The following is a 19,989-nucleotide window of genomic DNA, read 5'->3' as shown; positions in this document are numbered from 1 at the left end:
TCACACTTTCGCCTCTGCTCGGTCATCTCCTCACATCGAGCAGAGCGCGACCTCGGTCACAACAAGTGTAAAGAATTGCAAGGACCCCATAACTTCACAGTTGATGCTAAATTCTGAGACGAAAAAGACAAATGCTTTCAACTCCACACGGGACCAGCTTGTCTCAACAATTTGCCACGCTGCAACATCACGAAATTTGCCATGTAGTGTAGCTGTAGTGCACAAGCAATTTGCAACAACCACAATAACCACAAGCTGCCTACAAGATTATCAGGCAGGATTATGCAGCACTTTGATGCAGCCTTCGAAATGTATGGCGTCTGCACAGCAACCCAGAGCTGCTGCACCTGCCATTGCTGCACTAACCGTAACCACAGCGAGCAATCAGACATCTGCCGCTGCTGTTAAAGCTGTCTCATATGATCAGTCTTACCTTTGTCCTAACCCTCCTCTCTCTCACATGCAACTCTCAGCACAATCAAATGTGCTGAATCCTGTTAGCATAGCACACGTTAGCACAAACACCCCAGTAGTACCTTGTCACATTGTACCATTTGATCAGATGCAGCCGGCTGCTCAGAACGTGTTTCATGTACACACAGCAGACCTCCAGATCTGCCTTCAGATCATATCTGATGAGCAGCTGGCCCTCATTGAACCCCAGATAGAGCGGCAATCAGGTCCCACCCTCTCCCAGAGACAGGACACGGAGGTTGTGACCTTAGAAGGTGTCCAAAACAAAACTCAAGGCTTTAATGCTGTTGACTGTAGCAATGAGGCAAAAGATATTAAACAACCCAGACAACAAAAGGACAAAAATGAGTCTTGTCCTACACTTACCTCAGAGAGAATAATGACCTCTGTGCCCACACAATTTGGGAAAGCAGAGCCAAGTTCCCACGTGGCTCAAAGTAATTTCACTCGGGCTGCAGCATCAGCTGAATCTATCCCTCCTGAAACTCCAGGCCCGCCACTACACCCACACAAAAACAGTCATGTAAACATGGTCACAGAGAGTCAGAGCACTGCGGGTGATGTTATGTCAACTGCTGCTCCGTTCGGAGGTGTAAAGTCAGGAAGAAGACAAACTTCAGAGGAGGAACAGGCTCTCTCTCTGAACCGCTGTGGTGAGGAGCAGCTTTCGCTGGATAGGAAGGTCGGCCAAGGTGGAATGGATGTGCAAACTCTCTCTGGCCAACACAAGCTCAGCAGGAGCTCTCCCTCTTCCAGCACAGTAAATCAGAATAACTTGAAAAGTGAACTGCTGTGCAAAGAAGGCCAACACAAACTTAATAATCAAGGAGCCTCATCTAATGTATGCACAGTGAAAACTAAAGACGAAGCCTTTAGCAGGTTAGAAAGTGCAGAGTACCGCAGTCACTCTCCCACTCCTGCATGCTCCGATAGACTCTCTGAGTCCGTCTCTTCATTTCCTATCAGTGAAAGCAAAGCTGTAGGAGAGCCAAAGCCACAAGCATCCATCTACTGCAGTAATCGAGTGGAACCCACAATCTCTGAGACTTTGAATCCGTCCAAAGATGCAAACATGGGATGTGACAGAGTTGGATCTTTAAGCGATTCCAACCTTTTATTGGAAATCTCCCCACATGGATCGCAGGATATAATCAGCTCAGGCCACTCAGAAAAAAGACTTGCTCAGTTTGCTTCAGTGTCCTCAAACATCCAAGTGGAAAGATACAAAGACACCCCACCCGTGTGTCCAAGTATCCAGATCCCAACAGCAGGTATATCTCATTGTTTAAATGTATTCCCTATTACTGCACCTTACAGTGCGGTTTAAAAATGTGACACTAATTTCCCTCAGGACTGCAGTGTAGTGGATACACAACATGGAATAAGAGAGGAGTAAAGGTTTGCATCATCCGTTATATGCACCGCTCTCCCCAAAACTCCACCTGTCCTCATCAATTTTAAATCAATGCAGCAACTTTTACTGATGCCAGCTTGAAAGCAATTTTCAGTCAATAATACATTCAAATACTGATTATCTTGGCATAATGGGTGATTTGGATGTATACTTCTCAGTAAATAATGACCATCTGGTATTAAGCTACATTATAAATAGTATTTTATATTTGATGGTCAGTTATGACCATCAAATATAGATTCTATCAAAATATTCCATAGAACAAATATGTTTATTTGTTCCTCATTCTGTTCTGTTAAGGTGGACTTATTCTTAAACTGACTCAGTAGTTTTAAAGGAGGTGGAATTGAGATTGAACATTGGGTGTAATTAATTCATTACCAGGTCATTGCCAGGTAATTATCTGATTATTTCCTAATTTTGTAAAAAAAAAAAAAAAAAAAGGTAGTGTGCGTCACTACGAAATCTTCATTTCCTTTATGTGATGCACACTCCTGTAAAAAAATTAAAAAAAAAAAAACGTGTTTACTACAAAAGTGACAGGATTCACACACAGTGGACATATGGATGGATGTTTCCTTCCAGTGCAATTTAAAAAAAAATGATACGACTGACTATAAGAAATCTTAATGTATGGTCCAACTGAACAAGTCATCATTTAAACCTTATAATCACTGCTCTTTTAAAATATAGAAATTCCAAACAATCCAGCAGTATTGCTGTAGGTACTTGTTTCTTTGAACACAAGGTGGCACTAAAATATCACAGGTTTGCAAAATGGAGCCGTCATCTGTGCTGGACGTTTTTGTGCTGCAGAATTTCGAAAACGTCCAACTGATCGGGAGTCAAATGCTCGGGAGGCCAGGGATTTGAATCGTAGGGGAAACAGTAAAATGCTGTTTTGCTTCTGTGGCAGAACATAATAGCGCTTCAATTTTGATCATCTTTGTGATTATCACTGTGACATGTGAGCTGCTCCCAGGCTTTCACACAGGACTATTATGTGCCCCGCAGTGTTTGAAAGTGTCATTTGATCCCCATCACAGCACGAATCGCATATTTTCCTGCTTTTTAAGTTGAAGGAGTCGGGGGTTTCAGACAGTAACAGGGTTAAAAGGTCACCTCAGGCAGCACAGGATAAACAAAATGCCTGCCACTCACCGGGCCTCCAGCTACTGCCTCCTGGCTAAAGTGTTTGTTTGGTTTTTTTTAATAACCTGTCCTGCAAGGTGACCTGTCACTGACACAGAAGTTCAGACCCATGATAGCTGTCTGGATCTGATTACTGCCAATATGATTTTTCTGCAGTTTGTTATATCGTGCCAGACAATTGTGGCATTATTGCATTGATGGAGAACTTTAAGAGAAGTGGCCGGAGGAAGGAGAGTGTTTGCTGTGATCAATGAGAGCTTTCTTAGAGCACAATGCAGAGTTTGCAAGACCAAAGAAATTCTGACAATTGTTACATCGTCACATGCATATTAGAGCTGAGCACATTTGCCTGTGTGTGGCAGAGGAACGGGTACTTCCACTGGAAAAAGTTTTAAATTAACTTATTTATTACTTTTTTTTGGTCATACAAAAAGGAAGAAAAAGATATTTTTATTGCCCCATCATTTCTTTTTTATTGCTTTCAGTTTCCACGTTCATGGTTTTTCTCGCATTGTAAAATCTCAGCTGTCACTTGCTGTAACCCTTCCTCCTCTTATCTACCTCTTGATATCTTGATATCTACTAGGTCACTTGCACCCATCTAGAGTTAGGGGTAGGGTTTCAGTTAGGTTAATGTCCACCCAGTTTTATAGAATTTATTTCAATTCGTAACACCCAAAAGGAGAAAAATCAATCTACGAGACTTCCAATTAACATCTAGAATGTGTGTATTTAGCATGTGGCCAGAACAAATCCTCCTAATTAGGTTGCTGGTGACCTGTTTTGCAATGCCTTGTCTGTCTTTTCATGAGTGAGGGCACAAAACCAACAGCCATTGCTCCATGAAATACTGCATTCAAAGTTTATCCTATTGTTTACTCCCTCACAACTGCAGAAAAAGAGTTGCAGATACATACTGACTCAGCTGAAGCCTCATGTGTGCTCCAGATACATTTATAAATACCTTCCAGAAACAAGAAGAAAGAGTGGAAGCTTCTTTTAACAGTCAGTATGAATAATGTGAAGAATTGCAGTCAACAAAATTTGCTTCAGTGTTCATGTGTGGCTGACTGCTGCTTGGAAAAAAATGCAAACCTTTGAGAATGGCTGATAAACACTGAAACTGTGGATTCAGCACCCTAAAGAAAGCAACTGCTTTTTCATTTGTTTTTCTTCCTCGAGGGCTTATGGAGGGAGCCTCCCCGGTGGGGTGTGCAGCCCAGAAGGAGCTGCAGATACAGGAACATGCAGGGACTCCTGGGGAGCCAGACAACACAGATTGGAGGCAAAAGGAGAGCCAAGGGGCTGAAGAGAAAAACCACCAATGCTTTGGAGAGCAGGGTGATGGTGGGGTGATGGGAGAGGAGGAGAACAGAGGAATCAAAGCAGACAGCATGCCGGGACTGTGGGGCAAGGCCGAGTCAGACTGCAGATCCACAGTTTTATCAAAGCCAGAGGTGAGAGTGAGTGAATCTATTCAGGATGCTTGTTTACTATACAGTTCTTTTTTCTTGTGGTCTTAGTGTTTACAACACACATGCTGATTTGCAAGAACAATTGCAAGAAAAGCACAAGAAAAACAAGGCCCTGGGGCCTCTTAACCTTTTAACATCCAACACTGGTGGCCCAGGGTTAGGGTGTCATTGATATCCATCCCTTTATATAAAATTTACAGTTGTGTGGAACACCAAAAAGCTTTTAATGGAAACACTTTAATCCCAAAATGCACGGAAAGTTACTGAAATGCAACAGCATTATTTCTAAAAATGTGCATATTTAGCATGAGGGTAAAACAAAACTCAACCCTAAGCCAGACCTGATGACCTGCATTGTTGGGAATTGGATGTTAGAAGTTAGCATATAAATGACTCATATCTTCAAAGGAACCGAAAAAAATAGCAAAACTCAAACTCAGGATAACTCAAATGCTTTGATTTCTAAAGTCAAGTCATTTGATTAGTTCAGAGAGCTTTATAGACCCACATATTATCAGTTCAAGCTCTCAGGAAATGAGCTGGGCTGGAAAAAGGACAAATGAAAAACATTAAAACAGGAAAAGAAAAGAATGCAAGTATAAATCCTTGTAACACAAGACAGAGAGAGGAAGGGTTCGAGTTACAGCTCAAGATACAATACAGTACAACTACATCATTAACATTTCTCTCATAAGTTAGGGACATAAGATGACAGGATCAAAACCAGAATTTTATTCTTGGAATTATTTTTGACTCCGACTTGAGTTTCAAAAACTGCCTTATTGACAGTATCAGGACAGCCTTCTTTCATCTTACAGATACAAAACTTTGTGTGATTGGCTGGATTACCCCAATGCTGCTTTGCTTGATTTCCTAAAATAGACTATCAATAACCTGTAGTATTATTTGGAGCTCTACTGCAAGGTTATTAACAGTGACCAGGTCAAATCTAGAGTCAGGGTCAGGATTTAGTTCATATCCACACCTTTTTATAGAACCTTAGCTTGTTTGGAACATTTAGATGGAAAAACCTTTGGCAGAAAACCTGGAATTCCCCAATAAAAAGCATTTCATGATCCAACACACATTCTCAGATCTTGCACTGCCAAATTGTTAAGACATCAAATATTCCTCACAGAGAAGAGCTGGGGGTTGCACCTTTTGAAACTTAGCAGGAGCAGTGGTTAAATGTTTTCTCTAATATTCAAGATAATATTCAAAGTTTGTGGGTATTAACAGTAAAAGCAGCATCCCTACTTTTTTCTGTGAGGATTAAATGATTTCAAATGCAATTTGACAGTACAGCTGCTGGTTGGGACACAAAAGGCCTCTTCATGAACTTTATAAACTACCTGAATTAAAAGTATGTTTAAACTGAGTTTTAACTGGTCTGAATTTTAAGGGGAGTAATATGCTGATTTTTAGCTCTGTATTTTTATTCTCGGACTAGTATTTTAGTTTTGCATGATTCACAATTCAAAATAATCCACATTTATCTTATACTGGGCCTTGGTGCAGTTCCTCAGCATGCAGACTTCTGCGACAAAGAATGGGTCGCTCTCAGAAGTTCAGTGAATTCCAGCGTGGTACCGTGATAGGATGCCACCTGTGCAACAAGTCCAGTCATGAAATTTCCTTGCTACTAAATATTCCACAGTCAACTGTTAATGGTATTATAACAAAGTGGAAGCAATTGGGAATGACAGCAACTCAGCCACAACGTGGTAGGCCACATAAAGTGACAGAGCGGGGTCAGCGGATGCTGACGCGCAAAGTTTGCAGAGGTCACCAACTTTCTGCAGAGTCAGTCGCTACAGACCTCCAAACTTCATGTGGCCTTCAGATTAGATGGGGTTGTTTTTAAGGAGTTGGGCTCGGCCCCTTAGTTCCAGAAAAAGCAACTCTTAATGTTTCAGCATAACAAGGCATTTTAGACAGTTTCATGCTTCCAACTTTGTGGGAACAGTTTAGGGATGGTCCCTTCCTGTTCCAACATGACTGCACACCAGTGCACAAAGCAGGACGATAAAGACACGGACAGAAGAACTTGGCTGGCCTGCACAGAGTCCTAACCTCAACCTGACAGAACACCTTTGGGATGAATTAGAGTGGAGACTGTGAGCCAGGCCTTCTCATCCAACATCAGTGTCTTCCAAATGCACTTCTGGAAGAATGGTCATAAATTCCCGTAAACACTCCTAAACCTTGTGGAAAACCTTCCCAGAAGAGTTGAAGCTGTTAAAGCTGCAACAAGTGGGCCGACATCATATTAAACCCTGTGGATTAAGAATGTCACTCAAGGTCATATGCACGTGAAGGCAGACGAGTGAATACTTTTGGCAATATGAAAGAATTATTTATCTGTGGTATTGGTATTTTTTTTTTTACCTAAGAAGGTGAGGTAGGTACTTCTTTCTCTGCTGTTTAAATGTAAACCCTCTCAAAACAAAGTCACTACCCAAATCTAAACACACTCTCACACCCAGAAAAACACTGTGCAGGATCCTTTCCAATCCAGCAGTCTTTTGCAATACTTTTTACAGTTTTAATTTATTCTTAACTCTACTAAAGTTTGCCACAAATCCCTGGTGAAACGAGACTGTCCTTATTTGGGGATCATGTAAAAGCAGGTTTGAGGCATACTGGGTTGTTACATCACGTCTTTGTTTTTCTTTTTTTTTTAACATATTTACCAACAAAAGTACAACACCCAAACCAGAATTTGTACTCTTTCATTCTTATGAAATATTTGCGGCACCATAAATATAAAACCTCCCAAGATGTGTCACAACACAGAAGAAAGTGGTGCAAGAAAAAAAAAGATTTATAAATACACTGAACATAAAGTGTATATTACAGAGCCACACACAGGGGCAAATAATTTATGAGAATTTATGAGCCATTTGCATTTGAAACATCAGCAATATATTAAATACTGCAATATATTAATACCAGAATTAGGCAACTGACAGGAATTACAAGTGTTTTTATGGCAGAAATACTTCTAGGTTTCAAACTTCAAGTCTTATTTTTAATAGTTAAAGCAGACTGCTTGTCACAAGAGATGCTTTATCAAATTCAATGAGAATTCATAAGTGGATCACATTAACCTTTACAATACATGTCAACAAGATCCACTATTACATGTAACAAGCAGTGCAATGAGTTCTTACAGCATTTAGAGTTGTTTGTTCCTCGTTTGTATTAATTTCGGTCCAGGCAATGCAATCACAAATCAGGGTGTGTTGGTATCAGTGAATGTCGAGTTGATACAGATGTTCAGCTGCATGTCCAGTATGTGGTGCAGAGGGTGTTCGGGATCCATTAATTATCCACAGCCATTCAACACAGCCACAATCATTTGGACGACCTCTTTGTCAGATGATGGAGGAATCCAAACAATGTGTGGATTTAAACTAGATTCAAACAGCAACAAGCAATGACAGATTCCATCCATGAGTAATATGGATGCATTCCAAGAGTTAGCAGTTCAATATTACAGCCAAAGAAACACCTCCTTGTAGCAACATATCTGGGATCACACCAGTTTTTAGTTACAGCTAGTGCAGTTCCTGCCGCTCAGGCAGCCTTGAGCTGCCCGAGCACTCTTGAAGCAGCTCATCTCAGGGAGCAACTCAGGAAGATGGCTTCTTTGTGTTTCCTCCTGACTTTGGTTGACGTTCTCTGTGCATTGAGAGGAGTTTTCGTTTCTTGACGTCAGTGGCATCTGTGTCCTCCTGTGACCAGCTTATTATTCCAGCTGGATATCTGATGACCAGTTGTTCTGCCCTGTGCTAGCCAGTCTGGATGACTACTTGCTGTTAGCAACCCACTTATTTGTGATGCCAGGCATTCACAGAGTGCTATTATTTTCTTTAGTCTGCAGGTGTGGATCAAGAGCTGGTCCTGGTGCTGTCTAGCTCGTCATTCAAGAGACTCGTTGTACGTTTTCCTTTGTGATGTTAACTGGTTCTTGTTTTGGGATGTTGCTGTGTTCTGCTCCTAGGTCCACCAGCCACTTGGCATTGTTGTTGTTGTGTGGTGCCTCTTTCTCCAAGATGTTCTTCCAGTGTTGTTCATTCTCAGCTTTGGGTGGGTCTGTCCTCGTACTATTGTTCCCTTGCAGCTGAGAGTACACCCTGGATGGATCTTTGGAGCACAGGCCATTTCTTCTCTTGGTATCTGCTTTTCTGATGTATTTCTTGAGCCTAGTGGCCTGAGCTATGAGCCTTTGTTTGACAGTTTCTAGCGCCTCAGTTATGAATGTCTTATTGACCTTCTTATTCATCCAGAACCTGTCTCTCTACACACCCTTCTGCACCGCCAACTAACATCCTTCCAGGCTTTCCTAATTTTGGCTTCCAGTCTTCTTCTCCATGGGGATCTTTCTCTATATGCATTCTTGATCTTATCACCAAGTGTTTCTGGGATTACTGTGGCAGTAATCATACATGAGCTCATTGGTTTCAGTGATACTGGTAGGGGGGGGGGGGGTATATCCTCAGCTCATTGTCCATATCCAAACTCTTCGGGGTCATAAACATTTAAACTGCTAATTGTTGTAAATACTTAAGACTCTGGCTGGATACTAGACTTCTTGTCTATGTGGACAACTGAATCTTTTAAGATAATTTTACAACCTACAGTTCTGTGTGTGCTTGTCTCTGGTATCTGCTTATATGCATGCTTCCCTGTCTATGTTGAAGTTTAAACAAAAATACTTGGCTACCTAAAAATGTTATGAGCTACAAAATGGAAAATAAAAATGAAGCCATTTCTCTTATTTTATTAAAACATTTGAAAATGTTTTATTTATCTATCTGCAATCTAACTTTTCTTAATTTCTGAAAGTGTTATAATTTGTGGTCAGTTGTGTCAACTGAAGTGGCCAGAATGAATAAATACATTTTATCATCCTGGGTAGGCTGGATGGACTAGTACTTATATGGTGCTTTTGTAGTCTAACTGACTGCTCAGTATGCATATAGGCCACACTTAAAATCTACTTAAACTACTTAAAAAGTAGTTCAAAAAAAGGGTTCTCAGTGCTCCGAGAGTTAAGCTTTGTGGTATTTGGGCAATGCAGAAAGATAATGAGAGGGTTCAGTGGTTATAACAATGACTGCATTATTATGATGGTACTGTGGCAATAATGCTCCTCATATTTTTCTTTCATTAACAGGAAGAAGGCAGAAAGGTCAAAAACGAGTCCTTTAAAAACCCTTGGCCAGCTGAGGAGCATCTTCAGCACCTTTCCCAGACACACTCAGGAATGTCTGAATACCCTCCACTGAGCCCTCAGCATGTTTTGAGTACATCAAGTAACCTTAATATCCATGCCAGCAGCATTCAGACTACCCTTTTCACTTTTCCAAAGCCCCCTCTGGAAATTAACCACTTCTATCACTCACAACACAACTGGGAAACCAGTGTCATCCACAACCAGCCAACACAGGCCTTGACTGAGCTAAATTCAAGTCGACATATAAATGCAGGGGCTCATTTATCACAAACAGAAAATGTTTTTTCAAGAACTGAGTCTGGTCTGCAACAAACTTTCTCAGTCCAAGACCAAAAGCAAACCAGCATCAGCCTGTCTGTTCAGCAGGGAAATACTGCTGCAGGTAACAACAGCACAGCAGTAAGCAGTTGTAAGAAGTTCAATTTAGCAAGTCACCAAAACTCTAATGTCGGGACATTACCCCCCACAGACTCCAATCAAGTTTCTCAAGTCTGTAGAGTTGCTGCTGGATCCAGAGGAGACGTTCAGCCATCAAAGATGTACCACAATACTGGGTCTCCATCCAAGCCTTTTATATACCCGGAACCTGACGAGAAGCATGACACTACAGATAAGGCACCCAGTGACTCTGGAAGAGCTGACATGACCAGTAAATATCACTCTCTTTACTTGGCTAGCCCGCTTCATGGCTACCAGCCTGCTGAGTATCTGAACAGTGGAGTGAGGCCTGTGCAGAGCTGCCAGGAGTACACAGAGGACACAAGCAGCAGTGACGATGAAGGAAAGCTTATCATTGAGCTTTAATGGAAAGCGCAGCATACATAAAGCATACATATGCTATTTGAATATTATTTGCTGTAGATATTTTTTTTTTCCGGGAGGTTAAACTGCTCAGGAGGCAGGAGTAATATCAGTGGCTGGGTTAACTCAGTTCCAGAGATTCAGTTCATTAAAAGTCTGTGTTTTTCAGTCTGGGTCATGCACTGATGTCAAAGTAACACTGCATTCATGTAATTTTGTAACAAGTGTAATTATATGCAGGAAAAAAAGGTCATATCTTAATTTGACTATCAGGAAGTTCATTCACAATATCTACCCTATAGCTCAATACAGCAGATTATAGTTATTAATAAAGACATGGTTACATGTTAAATACATTAAATGGCAAAAATGGTTCGCTTTCTTTGTCACGTATGAATACAGATCTAACGACCAAGATAGTCATCATGGAGCAATCCAGAATACCTGGAGTTTTTCTCCTCTTTCCCATTCTGCCAACAGCCAGAACACATGTAGGGACATGCTTTCAAGCCAGCAATGCCATAACAGGCCCCCGGGCTTGCTTGGAACTCTTACAATTGATATAAAAGTGATATTTAAAGGTGATTTAAAGATGCTGTCAAACACGAGGAAGCCTCAAATTCCATTCTTTGCAGTAAGTTTAAAAATGTTTGGTTTTTGCACACAGGGCAAAAACATTTGAGGATCTGGCTTTTTCAATGCCAGCACTGATTCATTAAGAGCACCGAGAGTGAAAGACAAACTTACTGTCTGTAAGACGCTATTAATTAGACTTGTATGCATGTAATTGGGGCTTAATGTGTTGCATTGGTTCCAGCTGTTTGTAGGAGTCTCTTCAGTTTCAATAGATCCACATACAAATCCCCAAAGCATCCACTTATCACGCATATGGCACATTAGTGATAACTACATCATTTATTCATAACTAACGTAAAAAACACATTTTTTTCTCACCTCAGAAAGGTGAGCTGTTATAAAAAAAATCATAGTTCTACAGTTAAATCAGCTGTTATGCAGTAGCCATCCTCAGTTTGAGCTCCTGAGCGCCATCATAGCTATCGAAACATTTTTTTAAGGTCAGTAAAAGTCTGACCCGTTTAAATTCCAAAATTATTTCCTGTCCCATTCATTATTTTTTCTGTTTTTCTGCTTCAGATAATCTTAGTATTTGCACCTGCAATTAACCACACGTCCATTAAATTCCCCCAACATCCTTCTCTGATTCAGGATGGTAGGTAGCTGGAGTCTATGCCATCTATGATAGAGCAAGAAGCAGGGTACACCCTCAACTGTTCACTAGGCTATGGCAGGGCTAACACATAGAGACAATCATTCACACTCACATGACCAGTTATCCTCAGATATGCATCTTTGGACTGTGGGTGGAAGCCAGAGTACCAACATAGGCTAAACCCCACACAAAAGTCTGCCCAGTGGATTCAAACCAGGACCTTCTTATTGTGGGGTGACAGTGCTAACCACTGCACCACCGTGCAACAATTATTGTATCAGAATTGTGCACATATTGTTTGGAATATATATGCAATGTGACCCTAGTCATTAGAAACTAGCAGACAAAATAGTAGTAATGAAATCAGATTTTATGATACAAGAAGTTGCTGTAGGAGGATACAGCAGATTCAGATTAATCATTATTAATCATTGATGTCATTATGTTGTAGGACCTCAAACCCAAACTTAAGTACTGTACACCAAAGCACCTCTACCCATGGGCTACTAAAAGGGCCAATCCACCAAAATTACCAAAACCATTTTGTCAGTCTGTGGCAGCATGCTGCATCCACACAGCTGCACTTAGTGCCCTCACTGCTAACTCCAACTTATGGTTGAAAGTTGTCAAGTATCACGTAATTTACTTAACTCAACCACTGAGTTTACTTCTGCCTCTGAGAAATGTGTGACTTTCATTTTGCTCTCTCTCTCACACACACACACACACCCTAACATACTTTGCCATAATTAGTGTCTACCTTCCCACACTGACTCTCTCTGATAAACTGCACTCTGTAACTTTCCCAGACAACACCTGCTTGTGTGAATCATGTACACATGCTGCCAAGTATGCATTAAGTTGATCTCTGCTGTCAATCAGCTCACCCAGGTGAAGCAGACATTGGCTGGAGGGCCATGACCCTTTTCGCAGTCTGGGTTTTGTAATGAGTCACCAGCTACGATAAGGCACCTGGGACAGGAAGTGTGCATGTAACATTTTTGTAGATAAATCTGCAGCCAGAGTTCACGCTAACTCGCTTGTCACTCAGCCCATTAGCAGTCAAACCTTTTTCACCTGACAGATGGAACATCATGTTCAATTTACCTGTTTGGTTGGCCACAAAGGAGAGGTATTCTTGTTCATGTTGCAAGTTCATTCATGAACGTGTTTTCATTTTCTAATTTTATACTCTCATTTCATGTCCAATTGCATATTGTCTTATGTTTTCAATTATTTTAACAAAAGTAAATGAAACCTTGCCCCAAATACTTTTCCTGTTTTCATTGTGTCCCGAGGCGGATCAGGCTAATGATTTTTTCTTTGTGAATTAGTGGGGCATACAACTGAAAGACACAGACACAAGTGTTAGCTCTTTATCATCAAATAAAATCTTCATGTATTAGCTTGTTAATTCATGTTAACAGCTGCTTGTTTATGCATCCAGCACGACATCAGCATTTGCCGCAGCGTCTTCTAGTTCCAGAGGTAATAATGTAATATCATTCACTTTTATTTTTTCCCAATAAATCATGATTATTCCATAATTGAAGCATTACAGACAGCTGCAAGTACTTCAGTTTTTGGCCACCATTGCAGTGAGAAAAATGTGACACCACATGGTAGCAAATAAAAAAAAACAAAAAAACAAACTGTCATCCAAAAATGATCCACAATCCAAAAATGAAGTGATTTAAAGATGCTGTGTTATGCTTTTTGCATTTTTCCCCATCCTTCAGTTATGCAGCTTTTTTGTTCATGTAGTCCACACTAAGCACAGTTATTCTCTCCTACATTTGAGCTGCCTTATTCGCAGCCCACGCTTCTTTTTATTATCTCGGGGCTTCTGAAATCTCACACTTCTGGTGTGTGACACATATCTACACCTTCAGTCTCACAGTCTCACGCTGCCTACGGCCCCAGGCTAATTGTCAGGCTTTTTTTTCCTGCACAATCTGTACCAGCCGTTTCAGCACTAATACTGATCCATTAACAGCACAGGTAGCACATGAGACACTTTAATTGACGGCGCACAAATGGACTCCCCAAAATAAAATATATCCTAACAAAACATTGACGGAAACTGAAGTTTAGTTTGTTGCTTAAAGCTGTCTATAGAAGTCTCACACGTGACTTGTCACACAGATTCAGAAATTTACCACTAAATTGTTACAGCTGCTGTTGTCAGGTTGAGTCCGAGGTCTATCACAGATGTAACATCATGTAACACATTTCCTCAACCAGACCTGCATTCACTGTTCTGTGATCTCTAATCCATTTACAGAACTCCTCCTTCTCTTCTTTTCTGGGTTGGAATTTCCTCAAGTACATTTAGAAATGGTGAAAAAATTGCAGTGGAAGGATGAAAAACAAATTAGCTAACAAGTTATTAACCTGGCTGACTTTTGTTGACAATTAAATGGTAAGAATATATCAACGGGGCTACTCTCATCATGCATGTGACGTTTGGCACAGGTTGGACAATGTACACTTGAGATATAACAAAGTCCTGTGTTGAATGATTGAAGTTCAACATGCCACCACAAACATGGCCTTTAACCAAATCTCAAAAGTTTTGCAAGTTGGCATCACCAAGGTCTTTAGATTGAACTCACCAAAGATCACGTTGAGTCAGTTTAATCGTTTAAGTACAATTCCAGAAAATGGTGAAACTGACACCAAAAACAGTTGACTTCCTGTTGGGTTTAGGGTATGTCTCCCTGAGGCTACCATATTTCAGACACACAGATAAAACATAGCACCAGGGCTACTTCATTGAAATATTGTAGATGGTGCTATACAACCACTTTGCCAAACCCACTAATAAAACCCATAAAACATAAAAAGGTTCCCAATATGTGGCACTCTTATCGCTGATTATTGGTGTATAGATGTGTCCGTACTCAAATATGTGACCCCCCCCCCCCCCCCCCCCCCCTTTAAAAGTTAAAAGCCAGTCTAATGTTTACAACTTCTCATTTTAAAACTATTATGTCATACCTAAAGGTTAATCACAAGCATTTTTGGCCACTTATTCTTGCCTCACTACTGGTGTTGGGGTCCTGCCTAAAAAAAATTATAATAATTTGTTACACTCCTCGTTACTTTCTTGTTACTCTGTAAAATGACCTGAAACATACTGACTCACAAATACCAGCTAACAATATAAACCTGAGGCTACAGCCCCACACACTGATACAAACTGATCCCTTTTTTAGTGTTCACATATGAAGACAAGGCCAATAACACAGTGATTCTAGTTTAGAAACATGTAGAAACCGAGGCTATAACACTGGCTGCTCATCACTGCCTTTGTTACCTGTTGAAGTTCGGGCCTGGCTGCTGTGCTGGGGTCAGCATGCACTCAGCTTTAACATCACTCTAGCCTCTTTCCCACCAACAGGCGGGTTTTCCACAGCGAAAGCACTCGGTGGTCGGCCGAAAAACGGGTTCAACTCTGGCCCCGCTGGTCTCGAACCAAGAACGCGTGACGAAAGCGGCAGAAGGGCGTGACTCCGCCGTCTCAACATCAAGTTTTCTACCATATTACACATGTATTACATGAGAAAAGCGAAGCGATTTTCACGGCTGTGAATTAGGTTGGGCTCTAAGGCTGAACTTGCTGCTTTGTAACAGTTCATATCACAGATAAAAGGACACAAAGTGCGTACTTGTGTCTTGCTCTAATCGCTGTCTGTGTTTCCCTCTGTGCTGCACACAGATGTTGCAGTAGTTTGGTTTGGACCGTAAAACGTATTTGCAGCACAAGAAAGGGGAGCGTGTTCTCCCACGTTTGTGCGCTTCGGCTTGCGTGGCCAGACGAGGACCCGCCCACACTCATGCGTAAAGGAGCAGTTCACAGAAACACGGTGGGAACGGGGGCCCGTTTTTAAGCATTTCGCCGGTTCATTGAAACCAGCACCAGCACTGGCACGAGCACCGGCTCCTCGGCGGTGGGAAAGTAGCATCCGGGTTCTTGGCTACCTTTGTGTTAACTTGTCTTTGAAGATTGTTGCAAATAGCCCAGTTGTGTTAGCAACTGTGATCATTACTTCTGAGAAAAGAGATGTAAAATATTACGTGAAAGCCCTCATGTCTGTCATTTAACCTACTCCATATTTGCAACCAAACAGAAGCAGAGTTTGTCACGGTCAGCCATGGGCTGATGATTTGGTTTAATGAGCCGTGGAGCGCTTCACATTGTGAATTTGGTGACGTTTAAAATTTCAGAAACACTTTAATGAATCAAATCTCAAAAATAGCCAACTGTAGCGCTGCCTAATGAAAATATGTGTATTTATGAAATATTTAACTGCAACCATTTGTTATTTCAAAGCAAAAAACATGGACAAACAATGCACATGTCTCATTAATTCCATGTAAAGCTTAAAGTGCTGCAGTTCATGCTCTTGAATTGCTTCATGTTCGAGCATCTACTTGAAGAGCTAAGAAACTTGTTATTTCCTCTTAGCTTGGCTCACTTCAAGTCCTGACAGCTTCTGTCACAGCAGCAGGTCTACCCCTGAATAGATCCTGAAGATGCAGATGGTATGAACATGCAGGTGATGGATGTGAGAAATGGGAATAGATAAACAATGTGGGGTGTGATTACTGCTTCATTGCAAAGCCAAACCATGTCTTTTCCCTCATTTTAAATGTTTAGTTGCTTAACCCATACCAGATGCAAACCCAGGCTCTGTTGCCAAGGTAATACTCAGTTTTCCCAGTATACCTCTTTTCACAGTATGACATTTTACTCCATAATGCGGTTGGCTAAACCACTTACAAGTATACAAGCGTAATTTCTAAGCGACGGGTTGTTTTCTTTTGTTCAAAATCTTCTTTTAAAAACCTCCAGTTTGCAGTGGTTTGTAGAACAAGGGGAATAAACAGGATTAAGGTTGAATGATTATATTTGTTTGTACCCTCTGAACCAATTTCCAGCACATTTCTTGATCATATACACTGCTCAAAAAAATAAAGGGAACACTCAAATAACACATCCTAGATCTGAATGAATGAAATATTCTCACTGAATACTTTGTTCTGTACAAAGTTGAATGTACTGACAACAAAATCACACAAAAATCATCTATGGAAATCAACTTTATTAACCAATGGAGGCCTGGATTTGGAGTCACGCACAAAATTAAAGTGGAAAAACACACTAAAGGCTGATCCAACTTTGATGTAATGTCCTTAAAACAAGTCAAAATGAGGCTCATTATTGTGTGTGGCCTCCATGTGCCTGTATAACCTCCCTACAACGCCTGGGCATGCTCCTGATGAGGTGGCGGATGGTCTCCTGAGGGATCTCCTCCCAGACCTGGACTAAAGCATTCGCCAACTCCTGGATAGTCTGTGGTGCAACATGATGTTGGTGGATGGAGCGAGACATGGTGTCCCAGATGTGCTCAATCGGATTCAGGTCTGGGGAACGGGCGGGCCAGTCCATAGCTTCAATGCCTTCATCTTGCAGGAACTGCTGACACACTCCAGCCACATGAGGTCTAGCATTGTCCTGCATTAGGAGGAACCCAGGGCCAACCGCACCAGCATATGGTCTCACAAGGGGTCTGAGGATCTCATCTCGGTACCTAATGGCAGTCATGCTACCTCTGGCGAGCACATGGAGGGCTGTGCGGCCCTCCAAAGAAATGCCACCCCACACCATTACTGACCCACTGCCAAACCGGTCATGCTGAAGGATGTTACAGGCAGCAGATCGCTCTACACGGCGTCTCCAGACTCTGTCGCGTCTGTCACATGTGCTCAGTGTGAACCTGCTTTCATCTGTGAAGAACACAGGGCGCCAGTGGCAAATTTGCCAATCCTGGTGTTCTCTGGCAAATGCCAAGCGTCCTGCACGGTGTTGGGCTGTGAGCACAACCTCCATCTGTGGATGTCGGGCCCTCATACCATCCTCATGGAGTTGGTTTCTAACCGTTTGTGCAGACACATGCACATTTGTGGCCTGCTGGAGGTCATTTTGCAGGTCTCTGGCAGTGCTCCTCCTATTCCTCCTTGCACAAAGGTGGAGGTAGCGGTCCTGCTGCTGGGTTGTTGCCCTCCTACGGCCTCCTCCACATCTCCTGGTGTACTGGCCTGTCTCCTGGTAGCGCCTCCAGCCTCTGGACACTACGTTGACAGACACAGCAAACCTTCTTGCCACAGCTCGCATTGATGTGCCATCCTGGATGAGCTGCACTACCTGAGCCACTTGTGTGGGTTGTAGAGTCCGTCTCATGCTACCACGAGTGTGAAAGCACCACCAACATTCAAAAGTGACCAAAACATCAGCCAGAAAGCATAGGTACTGAGAAGCGGTCTGTGGTCCCCACCTGCAGAACCACTCCTTTATTGAGTGTGTCTTGCTAATTGCCAATAATTTCCACCTGTTGTCTATTCCATTTGCACAACAGCATGTGAAATTGATTGTCAATCAGTGTTGCTTCCTAAGTGGACAGTTTGATTTCACAGAAGTTTGATTTACTTGGAGTTATATTGTGTTGTTTAAGTGTTCCCTTTATTTTTTTTTGAGCAGTGTACTAAACTACTATCTTTTTGGATGTTAGACACTATTTCTTGTTGCACCTTCTCATATACTTCCCATATATAGTACAGAACAACCATGACACTATGTTTAGTCATACAGCATATTGTTACAGCCAACAGGAACAGTTTAATCTGTGTGCCAGAAAATATCTTAAGATTTTACAGCTTGTAGTTCCCTTTGAAAAAGGAACTTCCAGCTTGTAGCGGGAAAAGGAGGAAACGTACTGGGGTAGAAATAGAATAGAATAGAATAGAATGCCTTTATTGTCATTATACAGGATGTACAATGAGATTGGAGGGCCACTCCTGTTCAGTGCCATGTAACAGAAAATCAAACTCTCTAAAATGAAAATAAAAATATTATAAAAATATTATAATCTAGTATAATCAATATGATCAAGAGATATACAGAAAATAAAAAATGTGTAAAATATACAAAAAATAGAATGTATAAAAATATATACCTACATTGGTGCATCTGTACATTGTAAGAAAGTAAATGCGTGTATACATATAATAATGAAGATGATGAATATTGCACTTGGTGAATGAATATTGCACTAGTGAATGAATACTGGATATTACACAATATAGGAATGTTAGATATTGTTCAGTATGAATAATATAATATTGCACAGAGATGTGGGTGTTGCACAGTTACAGTGGGTGAGTGTGTGAGTTCAGGGTGGTGATTGCTCTGGCGAAGAAACTGTTCCTGAGTCTGTTTGTTCTGGCTTTGATGCACCTGTAGCACCTGCCAGAGGGCAGCAGGTCAAACAGGTCAAAGCCAGGGTGTGAGCTGTCCTTGATGATGTTCCTGGCTCTGCTGATGCAGCGGGAGGTGTAGATGTCCATCAGGGAGGGGAGAGGGCAGCCAACGATTCTTTGTGCTGTCTTGACTACCCTCTGAAGCCTGACCCTGTCTGCCTCAGTGCAGCTGCCATACCATACTGTGATACAGTACGTCAGCAGGCTCTCAATGGATGAGCGGTAGAAGGTCAGCAGCAGGTTTGAGTCCAAGTTGTTCTTCCTGAGGACCCTCAGGAAGTGAAGTCGCTGCTGAGCCTTCTTGATAACAGCTGTGATGTTATCTGACCAAGAGAGATCAGCAGAAATGAGGACACGAGAAACCTGAAGGTGTGGACCCTCTCCACACACTCGCCGTTGATGTAGAGGGGAGCTGGGTCAGTCCTGTGCTTCCTGAAGTCGATGATGATCTCTTTGGTTTTCATGGTGTTCAGTACCAGGTTGTTCTCTGAACACCAGGCTGTCAACTTCAGGACCTCCTCTCTGTAAGCTGCCTCATCTCCCTTTGAGATGAGTCCGACCACTGTGGTGTCGTCAGCAAATTTGATGATGAGGTTGTTATTGTGGGCCGGACTGCAGTCATGGGTGTAGAGGCAGTACAGGAGAGGGCTCAGCACACAGCCCTGCGGGGAGCCAGTGCTCAGTGTGCGGGTGGAGGAGAGATCGGGGCCAAGTCTCACAGTCTGGGGCCGGTTGGTTAAGAAGTCCTTGATCCAGGAACATGTGAGAGGGGGGAGGCCCAGGGTGTGCAGTTTGGTGGTGAGAATGTCCGGGATGATTGTGTTGAATGCTGAGCTGTAATCCACAAAGAGCATGCGAGCGTAGCTCTGCTGGTGCT

General features: G+C 42.0%; 1 protein-coding gene across 1 annotated transcript; it reads left to right on the top strand.

Annotated features, from left to right (window-relative positions):
• Positions 1-1,340: 1,340 nt before the first annotated feature.
• On the top strand, positions 1,341-13,031 carry LOC115780029 (uncharacterized). Its single transcript, XM_030728963.1, has 3 exons — positions 1,341-1,745; positions 4,223-4,497; positions 9,698-13,031. Exons 1-3 carry the CDS (start codon positions 1,547-1,549, stop codon positions 10,559-10,561), a joined length of 1,338 nt encoding a protein of 445 aa, XP_030584823.1. The 5' UTR covers positions 1,341-1,546; the 3' UTR covers positions 10,562-13,031.
• Positions 13,032-19,989: the final 6,958 nt, after the last annotated feature.

The sequence above is a fragment of the Archocentrus centrarchus genome, chromosome 5, assembly GCF_007364275.1.
Source record: "Archocentrus centrarchus isolate MPI-CPG fArcCen1 chromosome 5, fArcCen1, whole genome shotgun sequence".
Classification (NCBI taxonomy): Eukaryota; Metazoa; Chordata; class Actinopteri; order Cichliformes; family Cichlidae; genus Archocentrus; species Archocentrus centrarchus.
This window is presented reverse-complemented; position numbering and strand designations above follow the sequence as displayed.

Excerpts from the sequence above, each read along its gene's own strand:
- LOC115780029 (XM_030728963.1), top strand. The coding sequence starts at position 1,547 with ATGGGATGTGACAGAGTTGGATCTTTAAGCGATTCCAACCTTTTATTG. Across the intron at positions 1,746-4,222 it reads TATCCAGATCCCAACAGCAG|GGCTTATGGAGGGAGCCTCC; the intron begins GTATATCTCATT and ends TTCTTCCTCGAG. Across the intron at positions 4,498-9,697 it reads CAGTTTTATCAAAGCCAGAG|GAAGAAGGCAGAAAGGTCAA; the intron begins GTGAGAGTGAGT and ends TTTCATTAACAG.